The sequence below is a fragment of the Convolutriloba macropyga genome, chromosome 3 (assembly GCF_964194025.1).
Source record: "Convolutriloba macropyga chromosome 3, txConMacr16.3, whole genome shotgun sequence".
Taxonomy (NCBI): domain Eukaryota; kingdom Metazoa; phylum Xenacoelomorpha; order Acoela; family Convolutidae; genus Convolutriloba; species Convolutriloba macropyga.
In genome coordinates this window covers 35,619,959-35,637,785 of record NC_134470.1, presented here as the reverse complement: position 1 = coordinate 35,637,785, position 17,827 = coordinate 35,619,959, and the positions used below count along the sequence as shown (strand labels likewise).

Genomic DNA, 17,827 nt, shown 5'->3' with positions numbered 1-17,827 from the left:
TTTTGCCGTTGACGAAGAACGCACATTTCAGGTTTAAGTCGTTGACGTTCCCACAATGACGTTGCACAAATTGACGTTCCAACATTTGAGAAAAAATTCTAGCAATAGCAGCAGCTAACTGACAAAATTTCAATTTTCCGGGTGTACAGCGTGCATAATCGCACCGCAATATAAATGAGAGGAACAAAATTGCCTCAAATTGCGTCCATATTTTGTTAACTTTTTCCTCCGATTACCAGCCTGTTTATTATTGCAACGTACGTGAATTAAATGACAGAGACAATTTTAGTTTGATGACGATTGAAGGACAATAAGCAAAAAAATGGAAAAACATTGCTGCAGAAACTCAGGAGCATGCCGACCAAGAAGGTCAAAAACATCCTTGGTACAGCTCACAATCAAAAGAAAAATTGAAAAACAGAACCAAGATTAAAAAATGCTTCGAACTACTGTGAAAAGAAACAAATATCAACTATAATGAAACATACAAAACAACCTGAAAGGGTCTGCATGAAAGCGCAAATATTTATCCCCTATGTATCTGTCAGGTCGTAACATGATGCGCAGCCACTCACAATTATAATAGAGCTGACATCACCCAACTGGAAAAGAGGTAAATTCGCCCTTCAAAGCATTTTTAGCCTGAGCCAGAGACTTAAGTCCTACATTGTCCAAAATTTGTCCCTGTTTCTCCCTGTCTTACTGCAAAACAAATGACATCTTACTGCAAAACATTCCCCTAGTCAAGCGGTAGACTTATTTTTTCTTAGCGGAGGGACACTTCAAATAAACGGAAAAAAGGAAATATCAATGCACTGTTTATAAGCATCACAACTTTTAATCAACTCCACCAGGGAAATTCCACCAAAATCTACATATCGAAACTGTAGAACTTTCCGGATTTCACTGCAGCAGATTCATATACAATAAATGTCTTAGTTGATTATCAAAAGCAGTTTTTTTATAAAATACAGCTTCACTAACTTTCATTCCTCATAAAATTATTTAAATTTTCAAAAATTATTTTCAGATACTGCAAATCTTTCACACTGTTTGTTCAAGAACCAATCATTTAGCTGCCGGACAATTATTTCTTCTTTTTCTTTGGAGAGCATTAGTTAACAGTTAGACTAAATGATAACGAGCATATGGGACAGTAATTAAGTCCAATCTTAGTGTCATATGCAGGTTAAAGATTGAACATTATACAGAGACTGCTTTTTCAACCACTATATTATCCTTCGAAATGGAACCATTTTTATTTGAGCCGAATCACACACAAGGCTTCCAAAAAAGTTATTTGAACTTGGAAATTGTATCCATTATTTTTTATTTCCTAACAAAATCAAAAATCACTTCTGGGATTTATTGAAATCATGAATGACCCTAATTATGTTGAGACCAACAGAGTTCGAAACTTCATAATTTACTGTTTCATGTTGAAGAAAATACTTATAAGTCACTGAAATACTAAAATGGCCCCATATTTTTGTCCTAGCAGGATACAGTTGTATCAACCAGCGCAGTTGACGAGAAATTAATTAAAATCTCTAGACAAAAACTCCTCTACTCCATTACAAAGGTTAAACCTAAAGTTAAAGTTAAAGCTAAAATTTAAACTTAATTTTTCATTAGTACTTTCTGAGCACACAAGAATTTTCCCCAAAACAAACAAAAATAACCGACTAACATCGGGCGAGTTGTTCTCAAACTACCGGCGAGCGGTTGGTTTCGTCAGTAGCTAGCCACAGTTTAGTGAGGCAAGCTTTAGCGGCGCGTGAGTTGAGGGTAATAGATGATGACATTACGCCACATAACAGCAGCTGAAGTGCCGCATCAACAAAAGAGTGAAGAAGGAGAGAGAGAGAGATAGTGTGCGAGAGATAAAACGTGAACGAGAAAAAGAAAGGAAGAAACCCCAACCAACAGAGAGAGAGAGAGAGAGAGCTAGCAATATTTTCCATGATGAGATTCGACTCTGCAACTTCCAGTTTTCAAGCCTTGTTAGTGATTAAATCATGTAGAAAAAAACTGAAAGTGCAAAATTCAAAAACGTATCCACATTTCGCTGTGAATATTATTGAAAACCAGTTTTTGTCTCTGGATTTTGGTCATGTAATCCATCTGCAAGACTTAAAAAGTTTCGTCGACCAGTAATGATTGTTAAACTCAGAAAAGGACAAAAACGTTCAAACATTTAAAAACAATGGCAAATGTTAGCAAAATCTTGCTTACATTCGTGATATTAAGATCTTCATAACCATTTCATTGTCTCAAGTGACGATCCAGTATCCCAATTGCAAGCCTTAAATAGTTTTACTGGCTCATAAACATTCACAAACTTGGAAGATGATAATAAATTTTCGAAAAATTAAAAATTTAAGTTGCTAAAACGCGAGTCAATAAAAAATAATCAATCTATTAACTCTAGAAACTATGCAGCAGCTTATTAACAAACATCGGAGAAGGTCCCTGGGCCCCTGTTGACGGAAAAATGAGGAAATTCAAAAAAGTTGCATAAATTGGTGATAAAAATCTGAGAAAAATTACAACATCTAGAAACTATGCAGTTACCTACTATCAAACCCTAGAGGAGGTTCCATGGGTTCTTGAGGCTGGACAATAATTTCTTTAAAAAACTTGAAAATTGCCAGGTTTATCAAAAATTGCTAAAATTGATATTAAAAGAATGAGAACTAAAAAAAGTTCAGTGACTTACCAGCAAACCTAAAGCTCACCCTGAGGCTAAAAAATCTGAATGACAACAAAAGTCAAAAAAATTGAGAAAAATTGCAAGTTTTGTCAAAATTGAAAGTTTTGTCAAAAAGTGAAAGTTTTGTCAAATTTCAAGTTTTGTCAAAAAAAATTCCAAGTATACAATAACCTATAATCAAATCTTAGAGGACAGTCCCTGGCTCTTGAGGACGGAGAAACCTTAAGAAAATGACAAAAAAATTCAAAAGTTGAAAATTGCAAATTTAAAAAAAAATTGCTAAAATTTGGGATATTAAAAATCGAGAACTATTCCATGGCCAACCAATAATTTTTAGTATTTTAATATCAAATCTTTAAGGAGGTTTTCTGGCACCTGATTCCAGAAAAACTGCAATAATGACAGTAAATGTAAAAAAAAATTGAAACAAAATGCAAGTTTTGTGGAAAAAAATACTACAGTTGGCGATGTTAAAATGTTGAAAACCATTCCATTACCACAGAAAACTGAGAAGTATTCTATTCTAAAAGCCTAGAGGAGGTTCGTTGACACCTAGAGCTTAATAACTCAAAAACTGACAAAAATTTCAGAAAAATGTTAGAATTAATATAAATTTTTGTGTTTGGATTACCAAATAATATAGCACTTAAAAAGTTCATAAAAAATAATGTCTTGCAAAAAAGACCTTCATCAACTTTAACTAGACTCAATTTTAGCCTGGTCCAACCAAAAATTTGAAAAATGACGATAAACAATTGCATCATTTTGCGCTCAAAAACTCATAAAAATGACCTTTTAACCTTAAACTACGGCCTTCCTGGTAGAGCTTCATCACACTAAGCAATTGAAGGACTACTGAACGCGGCTAAGGAACTCTAAAGAAACTGAATGCTCGCTGAGAGCTACCTGTTATCCCTTTTTTGAGGACGAAAAGTCAAAAGGGTCAAACGAAAAATCGGTTAAGCGAAAAATCGCATAAAAAAGACCAACATGACTAATATAATTGCTACAAACTCCGTTTGAGAGCAATTAAAAAAAAAGTTAAATAACTAAGTAGAAACCACTGCAACCAAAACTTTACCCGCCAAGAGTCGAACACAAACAGAGGCAGTGCTTGTCTTCGGAAACTTCAAAATCCATCAAACTCATCAATGCAGCGAAAACAACAATATTAAATAAGAAAAAAACAATTTAGCCGAAATTAACATAAGAAATTAGGAAAAATCAATTTATTTTTCATGTAGTATAAGTACACATCCAAACAAAAAACGTTTTTTCATGCAATGAAAACTAGTGAACCAACCACAAAATAACAGAAAAACCTTACAAACATCCCTATTGGGCTCACAAACATCTCTATTTTTGAAAAAAAGGAGAAAATGAGAACAAATGTGCAAAATTTTTCCATTTTTTGTCAAATCGCATAGACAGACACAAGTTTTTAGCAAAAGAAACTTGTATCCTTTGTAGCAAACAGAGGAGCCTACACGCATGAGGATTTAATTCATTTACCAATAAATTTAATTAAAACGATACAACGCGCCGAAAATCGCAAAAAGACTACAAATCAGCAAAATAGTTGGAAAACTTCAAATTACCGTTTAATTCCCGTTATTGCGTTATTGACAAAAAGGTATCGAAAGAGTTCTGAGTATTAATACTTTTGTCAACAATAACCTGTTAGACAACATAAAAACCTAAAACCAAAAAACACACCAAGAAACACGTGAGAATATTCTTTTCACATCTACGTTTTGCTCTCTTTCTAAAGGTATGAACAAAATAACCACTCTTTTATTTCTTCACTCTTCGAATTTGATCACTGAAACAACTTTTTCAAACTTCATTCAATCCCTGAACTTCTTTACTTGCTTACTTATTAAAAAACAAAAAACCAAAACGCCTCTTCGAGTCCTAAAAAAACAGCGCCCCCAATACAATTCGAAATCTTTTAATTGCAAAAAAGGAGATTGTCTAAAAACTAGCCGTTGAGAGGCTGTCGGCGGCTTCAAAAATGGGAAATAACTATATAACCAGATAACAAGGACACCTAAACTTTACGAAGACATCAATCACAGCTCAGCATTCACAAAAATATCATCTCAACAATTTTAAGTTTAAATGAAATTGCACCCCTGGCTAATTAATCAATTTCATGAGATGCATAACTCAAGTCTTCGATTTTCAGCACCAATCCAAAGCAATGTAATTTCCAAGATAATGTTTTATCAGCTCTTAAATAGTCACAATTAAAGCATTATTTTTTGTCATATAATCTTCGACATTTGGTGCTTCAACGTTAACCAGTAGTTTACTGCTTGATGTTCCAGCGAATTGCAGATCACAGTCACACAGATATTTTTACCCATAATTAGCATGTCTCTTTTACCAATTCAGATTTATTGATGATAACAAGACAAATCAGACCTTGTGTGTACAATAGCGCAAAAGAGAAGTGCTGATGTATTAAAAGTTACCTTTTTGCGTTCTTCTAACCCCTACATTCACAGCCATCAACAATTTAAAAGGGTACGAGAATCATCGCTCCGGCACTAACGAGCGTTTGGCTTTGTCAGTAGCTAGCTACTGTTTAGTGCAGCCAGTTTAAGCTAAATTGAAGGAGCATGGGTTGAGCGCGGCAGGGGAGCACGTGGTGGAGGAGGGTTTGGGGCTGATGGAGGTGAGGGAATGAATGGGGGGGGGGGGGGGGGGGTAAACTCTAAGAACCGCCTTTCACACCCTGAATTTATGTCTAGTAAGCTGAAAGGCTCTAAGAGCCCTTAATGCCCTTCGGGCGTTGCCTATTTATACCTTTTTTTGAGGACGAAGAGTCAATGAGTCAGACCAAAAATCGGTCAGGCAAAAAATTGCATTAAAAAAGACTACAGGACTAAAATAGTTGCTAAACTGCGTTTGAAAGCAATTAACAGTGTTAATTTCAAAATTGCCTCAATTTTGAATTGCGGGGTTCCGTTCTCCGTGTGGATTTTTTGAACATTTTGTCAAATAATGTTTCATGTATGTTGATTACACAACGAGGACAGAAAAATAATGTAAAATGGAGAGCTTCAATGGTATATTAAAAAATAGTCAATTGAGCTTACAACGAATAGGCTGATATTTAATTTTTGATAAATTAAACAAAAAACCCGGCAGATTGCCGGAAAATAGCCGCCGTAGATTCCCATAACCAAGATTGGAATTGAAAGGGAAAAAACTAGTGAAAATGATTTTCGTACAAAAAATTTTAAAGTGCGAACTATTTTGATGTCTACTTGGAGCTGAACATACTCCTGTTTCGTAGTCAGACAACACAGGGGTTAGTATCACTACCAACAAGCATTAGAGATGATAACTAAGAACAAAGTTCGAGTAACGGACATCTAAAATCGGGCTTTATCCCGTTTCTATTTCTGATTTCGTTTTTTAATACTGGCTCTGTTCATTTTGAATTGCTTTGCTGAGCAGCTGCTGTCTAACAGCAATTTGAGCAGAATGAGAGAAGAGAGAAACTAGACTAGAGAAGTCAAAAAGATTTCACGCAAAATGTTGAACAACATGGGCACTAAGGTAAAGCAAAAATTTTTTATTCGACGAAGTAAAAAATCATAGCAGGACAAGTCCTGAAAAACAATTCAAAGAATTGAATGAAAAACTCAAAGGTACTCTACCTGACCAGACGATCAATTGAACGATGCCAGCCAGAACACAAAAATTATTTCAAAAAATTGAGAATCTAAAATAATCAAAACTAAACAAGAACATTCTCATTGCTAAAACTCTTGAAGCTTTCAAACCTAAGGCAAAATTTTTTCCCTTTAAAAATACCCATTTCAAAAATGAGTTCGAAACCAAATTTTGTTTCTGAAATTGGTCCAGTATTATATCTGCAAGACCTGAAAAATAATCATTGGCCCTTGAAGATCGATAAACTCGAAAATGACCAAAAAATTTAAAAAGAAATCAATTGCTAATTATCAGGAAATGTTGCCAAAAATCGTGATATAAATATCTTTAGAATCATTTCTGTGTCTCTACAGGCTATCCAGTACCCCAATTCCAACCTTTAAAAACTCATTGGCTCATAGATCGATAGGCAATAATTTTTAGAAAAAAATTTCAGACCTCAAAAAATTGAAATTCGTGCTATTAAAATGCTGAAAGCCATTCAATAGCCCCCTAGCAACTTTTAAATAACATACTATTAAAACCTGGATGAGTTTACCCAGCTACTGAGGAAAGAAAACATAAAATACAAATGTTTTGAAAAACTTGAAAAAAAATTGCAAATTCTATCAAAAAACTTCTAAAACTCGAAAGGTTAAATTGTTAACAACAAATCCATTGAAACTGAAAACCATGCAGTAACTTTTTCAGAACGTGGAATATGTTTTCTCGCACTTGAGAATGGATGAATATCAAATACTGACAAAAACTTTAGGAAACCTTAAAAAAATTGCAATTTTATCCAAAAAATGCTATACTTCGAGACATCAAAAGGTTAAAAACCAATCCATTGTTAATAGGAACTATTCGGTGCCCTATTAACAAACCTCAAAGGAGATTGCCTTGTCCCTGAAACAGAAAAAAATGAAAAATGAAAATTTTCAAAAACCTGAAAAAAATGCGAATTTTGTCAAAAAATTGCTAAAATTTGTAATATTCAAAAGTTGAAACCTATTCCATGACAACATAAAATTTTTCAGTAACTTATTATCCAAACCCTAACGAGTTTTTCTGGCCCCTGTCGGACTCGAACAACTTGAATAATGTCAAAAAATGTGAAAAAAAATTGCATTTTTTGATCTAAAAATGCTAATATTCATGATGGCAGAAAGTTGAAAACGATTTCTTTATCACCAGAAACTATGCAGTAATCTATCAAAAAACCCTTTATCAAACCCTAGAGGAGGTTTCTTGACACCCAGGGCTAAAAAAACTCAAAATATGACAAAAATTTTAAAAAAACCTGAAAACATTGCAAAAACTATTATCATTTTTTGTATTTGTGATTGTAGTACCAAAACATATAGCTCATAAAATGTTCATAACAAGCAATTTTCTCTCACAAAAGGACTTCATCACTTTTAAAAAACTTCAACCAAAGACTAATCACACAAAAAACTCAAAAAAATCACAAAACACATGAAAAATTGCACCATTTTGAGCCCAAAGTCCTAAAAATGACCTTTTAACCTTAAATTAAGGCCATTCCAGCAGCTGCAACACTATAAGCACTTGAAGGACTACTAAAACCCATTTTGTGCCCCTAATGAAACTTAATGCCCGCTGGGCTTTACCTGTTTATCCCGTTTTGAAAGATCAAAGTCATTGCAAAATGTGTGAACACATATTTAAAAAAAACTCAGCGCATTCTTTGAATTGTAAAAAAGGAGCGCTATAATAGCCGGCTGAGAAGCTGAGGCGGCTATTAAACATAAACCAATAATGTCGGGAGAATTGCTCTCGAACGACAAGTGGAGAGAAAAACATTTGAACCCACCGGGATTCGAACCACTGCCCTCCCGATCCATAGCCAGATGCACTGATCACTCGGCTATCAGGCCGTTTTTTTCTCTGCTGTAACCGACTTTATATTAGCAAGAATCTTTACTTCGGAGTGAAAGCAATTGGGATCACTCAAAAATGATGAACGAAAGCGTGAAAAAGTCACTGAGTTGAGAAGTCAAAGAATGTTCTAGAAGAAAAGCGCAAAATGGTCAAGCGGAAAATTTGCATAAAAACGACCAACACGTTTACAATAATTGCGAAGAACTTCGTTCAAGAGCAATTAATCGACTAACATCAGAAAAATTGCTCTCGAATGACAGGCGGAGCAATTTAATTCAGGGGGCTGTAGCCTAGATTAATTTTTCTTTATGGGTGCGAAAACTTCAGCGTTCGATTCCGTCACCTCAGCTGAGGTTTTAACCACTTGTCCATCAGGGCCTTGTTATCGTCTCTCTAACAATCGGTTTTGTTTGAACAACAAACTTCATTTTGGAGTGAGAGCAATTGAAATCACTCCAAAATGAAGAAGCGTGAAAAAGTCGCTTGAGGAGTCAAAGATTTTTCCAGAACAAAAGCGCCATAATGGTCAAGGAAAAATGCTGCATAAAAAGACACTCGTTTTCAATTATTGCTTCAAAGTTGGTTCGAGAGCAATTAAACATACCTCTCATATTCTCAACGGCGTTGGAACGTTTCAAGATAGCCAAGTACTGATCCACCAGATCCTTGCACAATGGTCCGAGTCTGTCAACCTGCGTATCCGATGCAGGAGTCTGAAAAAAAACAGAGATGAGACATTAGCACAGTTTGAGGAGGGTCAAGCAGTCAATGAACTGTATGAGCGTGGAATCATATAACGAACATAGGCCATTTGAATATGAATTACGTTAACAACAAACGCATTTGCAAATGACACGGGAACTGTTTCATTTTCATCCAGTTTTAACCTCAATTTAATAAACGTTATAAACTGAAAGAATTTATTGCGTTCGCTGAAAATATGAATGATTTTATAATTTCAATAAACGTCTATGCAATTGGCTATCTTATGTACCAAGTACCAAAAAACACAAAAACGCCTTGCTGTTCAATAACGTAACATGAAAAATAATGAATTCTATCGAACGATTTCAAACTACATCTTATGGTTGCATACAACAGCTCCATATTCGTCTGCCGAAACTGTCCATTAGTTTTTTTCTTTTCTGATATCTTTACTAAGGGTTGAAATAAACAATTCAGTAGAACCCCAAAGTGACATCAGTCAGAGGCCGCAAGGGCTCGATGTAACACATAGCTGATAGATTCCAAGAAATTTTCCGCCGTTGAACCTCTTGACGCCCATTAGAAAAAAGAGATCAGATTTAGTTATCAGTCATTTTAAAATGTATCAAACATCGTTCTAATTTGGTGAGCAGTTTCAGCTTCATTGCACAATTGTGCAAATTTCAGCGTTTAATCTGAAAGCTACTAAGCTTAATACTAGAACTAATTAGCATTCACTCTCATCAACTTGATAACTTAATGAACTATGCTTTAAGAGCCGGACATTATTAACACGTGTCTACGACTCGAAAAGGAATATAATGATGAAGTATTTTTCAAATCGGTGAATTCTCTTTACTCATGATGCAAATTTAAATGACACGCTAAAACACGTAATCAGATAAATCTGCTGAACGAAAGTGAAAAACCGAGAAGAGTCTCATTTCTGTTCTTAAGAGTGCGTGAAAAAAATTTTGAAAACTATTTTTTTTACAATTCAAAGAATTTGAATTGTATTGGGACGCTGTCTTTTTTAAAGATCTGTTCACACATTTTCATGATTTTTGAAGTCAAATTGGAGTGGTGATTTTGGTCACGCCGAAACAGGAAGTGGAGCGAAAAACGAGTGCTTTTGCCGCATGAATTTTTTTTGCTCTAATTTTAAAGTAGAGTGAGAAAACAGTGTTTGAACAAAAATTCGCTTTCTCGCTAGTGGTTTTTCGTTCACATGCGGCAATTTGACTTTGATTTTTACTGTTTTTTTTCAATTTTTGGGATCGGATTTTTCTTAAATTGTTTTCCCAATCTATTAATAGTTCATTCTAGGCCTAGTCTTTTTTGTTTGAACAGAATTTCAATTCCTCGCTAGTGGTTTTTTGTTCACTTGCGGCATTTTGACATTGATTTTTTTTTTTAATTTTTTTTTTTAATTGATTTTTTTAGAAATGGTTTTCCTAATTCACTCATAGTCCGTTCTAGGTCTAGTGTTTTGTTTAGTCAATGGAAATTCTTTGAGTTGTACGTCAGGACTTGTCCTGCTAAGTTTTTTATTTTAACTGCAATTTTGCGCCAGTAATTGGTGTTTCTTACAAAAGTTAACCACGTATTCTAGGTTCAAAACCAAATTCGACCATTTGCAGCAATCATTAGACTAATGAATAAAATTTTGAGCTTTTGTCGTTTTGCCATTCTGGACGTTTTTAAATTTTACAGTCTGGTTATAGTTTATAGCATACAGTTTAGTGGTTGCCGATAGTCTTTTTGGTAGTTTAAGTGTCATTTTCTTTTGATGGAATGATTATTTAACAGGCCATTACTTTTCGTATTAAATGAAGTACTTTTTTACTCAATTCTGATTTTTCACATTTCATTGTGCTTATTAATTTTAATGGCGTGGTCGTATTGATAACCAATTATTGAGCAGATGCATTGTAAGCTTATTGAGACTATTTTTGCGATGTCACGACATTTTGCAAAAGAAATATAACCACATTTGAACTTCTTTAGTTTCTTTTCTTTTTTCCTCAGTTTTCTCAGTATGTGTGGTTATTTTTGCTTTCTTTTCTATTAGGTATCACGTTCTTAATCGAACAAAATTAGTATCACAAGTTCTGCAGAGAGTACATGGTTTGCAGTCCAAAACTATTTAGATTAAAACTTAGATTTCAGCCTTACGGCCTGAACGATGTGCCGAGGTTGGGATTGGAGGGAGGGTGAAAAGAAGGGGGGCTGATGTGGAGGGTTGTTAGTGTGTTGGGATCATTGGCTGCACGGGGCACTTACGGCCTGAACGATGTGCAGTGGTGGGGATTGGGGGGCTGATGTGGGGGCGAGATCGGGTGGGGGATCAGTTTCTAAGAACCGCTCTTCACACATTAAGTATACGTCTCCAAAACAGTTTATGTGAATCGCATAATTGGAGACTAGTGAGCTGAGAGGCTCTAAGAGAACTTAGTACCCGCTGGGCGCTACCTGTTTAACCTGTTGCTGAGGAAAAAAAAGTCAAATGGGTCAGACGAAAAATCGGGCACGCAAAAAATTGCATAGAAAAGACCAACAGGACTAAAATAATTGCTACAAACGTCATTTGAGAGCAATTAACATTTCCTTTTTATACCGAAATAGTGGTGTCAAGACCACCAACATCTGATATGCAGCAGTTCAAACGATGAGTAAGGAGAAACATAAAACACACACTGCCTCTTGTTAAAGCCAATTAGGGACAAAATAACGAAAAACACAAGTTAAGGCGTAAATCAAAATCGTGCGAGACAAGAATCTAGACCAAGAAAAAATTCTAAGAACGGATACAGAATGGTTAAAAAGTTGTAACATGGAATTCCCAGAAAAGCAAAGCTCAAACATAACCGACTAACGTCGGTCGAATTGCTCTCAAACGACCGGCGAGCGGTTGGCTTCGTCAGTTGCTAGCCACGGCTTAGTTAGCCTAGCTTTAGCTTGATTCGACTCTGCAACTTTAGGTTTTCTAGCTTTGTTAGTAAATAAATCAAATAAAAAACTGAAATTTTAAAAAATTTGCAAAATTTTGCAAAAAAAAAAATAAAAGCTTCCAGATTTCGCAGTGAAATTGTTCTGAACTATTTTTTGTCATGGAGTTATGTAAAGTAATCCATCTGCAAGACGAAAAACTTCGTTGGTCACCAATTATTGTTAAACTCAGAAAAGGACAAAATTATTCAAAAATTTCGAAAACAATAGCAAAAAACCTTGCTAAAATTAACGATATTAAAATCTTCAAATCCATTTCATTGTCTCAAGATACTATCCAGTATCCCTATTCCCAGCTTTAAATAGTGTCACTGGCTCATGAAGATACGTAAACTTGGAACATGATAACATCCAAAAATTTGAAAAAAAATAAATTTTATCAAAAAAGTGCTAAGAGCTGGAGTCTTTAAAAAATTGAGAACCATTCCATTAACTCTAGAAACTATGCGACAGCTTCTCATCAAGACTTGAGAAGTTCCCTATGACCCTGGTGTCGGAAAACAGATTAAAAGTTCAAAAAGATTCAAAAACTTGAAAAATTGCAAATATTTTTAAAAATGGCTGATATTGAAATCTTTAAAAACATTCCATTACATCTAGAAGCTATGCAGTAACCTATAATCAAACCCTAGAGGAGGTTATGTGGCTTTTGAGTTTGGTGAGACCTAAAAACCGACAAAAATTTTTAAAAAATTTGAAAAAAAAATGCAAGTTTTACCAAAAAAATTGATAAAATTTGTCATATTAAAAAATTGAAAGCTATTCCGTGGCAAATGAAATTTTTTCAGAAACTTAATATCAAAACCTTAAGGACGTTTTTGGGCCCTGCGTCCATAAAGACGCGGATAATGAAAAATAAATGTCTAAAAAATTGAAAAAATTTGCACGTTTTGTCAAAAAGATGCTAAAATTCTTTATGTTTGAATCTTTAAAAATATTCCATAACATTTAGAGACTATACAGTGACCTATTTTCAAACCCTAGATGAGGTTTCTTGGCTCTTGAGGCTGGAGAAACCTAAAATAAAAATAAAGCTTTCAGATTTCGCAGTGAAAATGTTCTGAACTATTTTTTGTCATGGAGTTATTAAAGTAACCCATCTGCAAGACGAAAAACTTCGTTGGCCACTAATGGTCTTTAAACTCAGAAAACGACAAAATTATTCAAAAATTTCGAAAACAATAGCAAAAAATCTTGCTAAAATTCACGATATTAAAATCTTCAAATCCATTTCATTGTCTCAAGATACTATCCAGTGTCCCTATTACCAGCTTTAAATAGTGTCACTGGCTCATGAAGATACGTAAACTTGGAACATGATAACATCCAAAAATTCGCAAAAAAAAAATAAATTTTAACCAAAAACTGCTAAGAGCTGGAGTCTTTAAAAAATTGAGAACCATTCCATTATCTCTAGAAACTATGCGACAGCTTCTCTTCAAGCCTTGAGAAGGTCCCTATGACCCTGGTGCCGGAAAAATGATTAAAAGTTCAAAAAGATTCAAAAATTTGAAAAATTGCAAATAATTTTTTAAAATGGCTGATATTAAAATCTTTTAAAACATTCCATTACATTTAGAAGCTATGCAGTATCCGAAAATCAAACCCTAGAGGAGGTTATGTGGCTTTTGAGTTTGGAGAAACCTAAAAACCGACAAAAATTTTCAAAAAACTTGAAAAAAATGCAAGTTTTATCAAAAACATGATAAAATTTGTCAAATTAAAAAATTGAAAGCTATTCCCTGGCAAATGAAATTTTTTCAGTAACTTATTATCAAACCCCTAAGGACGTTTTTTGGGCCCTGCGTCCGTAAAGACGCGGATAATGAAAAATAAATGTCTAAAAATTGAAAAAATTTGCACGTTTTGTCAAAAAGATGCTAAAACTCTTGATGTCAAAATCTTTAAAAACATTCCATAACATTTAGAAACCATACAGTAACCTATTTTCAAACCCTAGATGAGGTTTCTCGGCTCTTGAGGCTGGAGAAACCTAAAAACCGACAAAAAATTTTCAAAAAACTTGAAAAAAGTGCAAGTTTCATCAAAAATATTGATAAAATTTGTCATATTAAAAAAGTGAAAGCTAATCCGTAGCAAAAACATTTTGTTCAGTTACTTTCTATCAAACCTAGGAAACCTAAAAACCGACAAAAAATTTTCAAAAAACTTGAAAAAAATGCAAGTTTCATCAAAAATATTGATAAAATTTGTCATATTAAAAAATTGAAAGCTAATCCGTAGCAAAAGCATTTTGTTCAGTAACTTTTTAACAAACCCTTAAGGACGTTTTCTGGCCTCCGCATCTGAAAAGACGCGGATAATGAAAAACGAATGTCCAAAAAATTGATAAAATTTGCACGTTTCGTCAAAAATTGCTAAAATTTGTGATGTTAAAATGTTAAAACCATTCCACTACAACTAGAAACTATGCAGTAAACTATAATAAAACCCTAGAGGAGGCTCCTTGACATCTAGGGCACAAAAAACTCAAAAAATGACAAAAATTGTCAAAAAGCTTAAAAAAATTGTGAAAAATTAGTTTAAAATTGCGAGATTTTAGCGATCGGTTGTTCGTCAGTACCCACGGGGGCGAGGGATGGGGGAGGGACGAGTGCTGCACCGGGGGCTGATGGGGAGGGAGGGGCATCAGTGCGGTGGGGGGCAACAGCGTGGTGGGGGGCAGTAGTGCGGGGGGGTCAACAGTGGGGTGTCTTCAACCTCTAAGAACCACCCTTCACACCATAAGTATAAGTCTCAAAAACAGTGTGAGCTGAAACAGAGCTAAAAGGCTCTAAGAGCACATAATGCCCGCTGGGCGCTACCTGTTTATCCCGTTTTTGAGGACGAAAAGTCGAAAGCGTCAGACGAAAAATCGGTCAAGCGAAAAATCGCATAAACATAGCCGCAGATTGCCGAATAGCTGCGAAAGAATAGATCTGCGTGCCATATAATAGAGATAGAAACAGATACAGATCTAAAAACTAGGTAAAAACATTCAGCGATAAATTAATAAAGCTTGTTAAAATTCATTCCGCAGAAGCCTCTTATTAGTGACCTTTACTACACAAATGAGTTCCTTTGACCTTAAACAAATTCAAACTAAACTTAAGTTTTAAAGTGCAAAAGTCATTTTATTGAGTGAGGTAAGTCACGTATGATCAAAATCTAATCACGCAAATAACCTAAAAACTTTTGCTAAAGCGAGTGAGAAATGACGTCACGCGCGCAAATGCCGTTAGTGAGAGGAAGAAGTCATTCAGAAAATTTGACTTTTTCAGCTTTGCTGTGTGAACAAATGTAAAACGAAAAAAGAGCGTCAGACGACGAAACAAAAAAAAAACCAAGAGCACCGCAATATAGCTTCGCTCCGCTTACAGCTTCGCAGCTACAAAAAAAAGACCGACAGGACTAATATAATTGCTAAACTTCGTTTGAGAGCAATTAAAAAGTCACTCTCAAGAGTAAATCAAATGCTTATTCCCTGGCAAATGAAATTCTTTCAGTAACTTATTATCAAACCCCTAAGGACGTTTTTTGGGCCCTGCGTCCGTAAAGACGCGGATAATGAAAAATAAATGTCTAAAAATTGAAAAAATTTGAACGTTTTGTCAAAAAGATGCTAAAACTCTTGATGTCAAAATCTTTAAAAACATTCCATAACATTTAGAAACCATACAGTAACCTATTTTCAAACCCTAGATGAGGTTTCTCGGCTCTTGAGGCTGGAGAAACCTAAAAACCGACAAAAAATTTTCAAAAAACTTGAAAAAAGTGCAAGTTTCATCAAAAATATTGATAAAATTTGTCATATTAAAAAAGTGAAAGCTAATCCTTAGCAAAAACATTTTGTTCAGTTACTTTCTATCAAACCTAGGAAACCTAAAAACCGACAAAAAATTTTCAAAAAAACTTGAAAAAAAATGCAAGTTTCATCAAAAATATTGATAAAATTTGTCATATTAAAAAATTGAAAGCTAATCCGTAGCAAAAGCATTTTGTTCAGTAACTTTTTAACAGGGGCAACAGCGTGGTGGGGGGCAGTAGTGCGGGGTGGGGGGGTCAACAGTGGGGTATCTTCAACCTCTAAGAACCACCCTTCACACCATAAGTATAAGTCTCAAAAACAGTGTGAGCTGAAACAGAGCTAAAAGGCTCTAAGAGCACATAATGCCCGCTGGGCGCTACCTGTTTATCCCGTTTTTGAGGACGAAAAGTCGAAAGCGTCAGACCAAAAATCGGTCAAGCGAAAAATCGCATAAACATAGCCGCAGATTGCCGGAATAGCTGCGAAAGAATAGATCTGCGTGCCATATAATAGAGATAGAAACAGATACAGATCTAAAAACTAGGTAAAAACATTCAGCGATAAATTAATAAAGCTTGTTAAAATTCATTCCGCAGAAGCCTCTTATTAGTGACCTTTACTACACAAATGAGTTCCTTTGACCTTAAACAAATTCAAACTAAACTTAAGTTTTAAAGTGCAAAAGTCATTTTATTGAGTGAGGTAAGTCACGTATGATCAAAATCTAATCACGCAAATAACCTAAAAACTTTTGCTAAAGCGAGTGAGAAATGACGTCACGCGCGCAAATGCCGTTAGTGAGAGGAAGAAGTCATTCAGAAAATTTGACTTTTTCAGCTTTGCTGTGTGAACAAATGTAAAACGAAAAAAGAGCGTCAGACGACGAAACAAAAAAAAAACCAAGAGCACCGCAATATAGCTTCGCTCAGCTTACAGCTTCGCAGCTATAAAAAAAGACCGACAGGACTAATATAATTGCTAAACTTCGTTTGAGAGCAATTAAAAAGTCACTCTCAAGAGTAAATCAAATGCTTTATACACCTCCATAGACTAATTGTGAGCCAGATCTTTAAAATTTTAGAATCAGTCAATTTGTGAAATGAGATATATAGCATTTTAGTCTTCTGAGGAGAATATTTCCATTGAAGCATGCTCGCAATTAATTCAGGTCTTTAGTGACCCATAAGTTGACTTCAGATGGTTTAAGATAAGTTCACCGAGTTAAAAAGAACGCAAAGTAGTGACCCAAAAACTTATTGGTAGCTGGAAAAAAATTGAAATAATTTAATTACACGTACCAGCGAAACGAACGCGATAGCCCGATGAACTTTTATAGTTTTACTACTGGTGGAGGCGATACACTCCAATGGATGAAAAGGAAACAAATTCCACAGACACAAAACTTGATAGCAAACTTACCGCTGCATCGAGCTTCAAAAGTTCATACAGTTCGAACACAAAATCAATCAAACTCAGGCAGTAAAAAGCTGATTGGCACTGTAAAGCACATGGTTTGAAAACATTTCAGCAAGTTTTAAGTTTTGAAGAGTTGAAACCATTATCCAGCCAAATTACAGGGAACATTAATTAAAGCCAACATTTGCGATACTTCTGGAGGTTATAGGTTGTGGCTACAGTTTTGACTCTTTTCTGGTATACACCTCCTCTCACCCCTATTGGCCATATACAGTACCCTCCCACTACCCAATTACCATAAATACACCAATGGGCTATGATGAGAAAGACTTATTTTCTCTTACTCCCCTCCACGCCGTTCTCAATGAGGTTAGGAAATTTACACGTTTCCAGCATCAAGCACAGTCCATAATAGGAGTCATAATGTAACAGTAAATTTCATTTTCTTCCAAATATTCGATCCAAATGTTCAGATATTGAGAAATTGAAACTAAATACTTCATTTGATAAAATTCAGGCCCTGGGCGGATTTGAACCACCGATCTCCTGTTTACGAGACAGGCGCATTAACCACTATGCTACAGAGCCTGTGCACACCAATCGCA

At 35.0% G+C, this 17,827-nt stretch overlaps 1 protein-coding gene and 1 non-coding gene across 8 annotated transcripts in view; both read right to left on the bottom strand.

Moving 5' to 3' along the window:
- LOC142336168 (talin-1-like) overlaps positions 1-17,827 on the bottom strand; it is a 210,366-nt gene that overhangs the window by 68,743 nt on the left and 123,796 nt on the right. For 5 of the 7 annotated variants that reach the window (XM_075384782.1, XM_075384786.1, XM_075384784.1 and 2 more), the window contains 2 exons: positions 8,889-8,997; positions 5,191-5,211 (listed from right to left, as the gene is read on the bottom strand). In XM_075384782.1, the coding sequence (XP_075240897.1) occupies positions 5,191-5,211; positions 8,889-8,997 (130 nt within the window). The remainder of the gene's footprint in view (positions 1-5,190; positions 5,212-8,888; positions 8,998-17,827) is intronic. The other 2 variants (XM_075384783.1, XM_075384787.1) reach the window with 1 other exon arrangement.
- Positions 17,738-17,810, bottom strand: Trnat-cgu (transfer RNA threonine (anticodon CGU)). Its single transcript has one exon. It is a non-coding gene; the product is annotated as a tRNA-Thr (tRNA).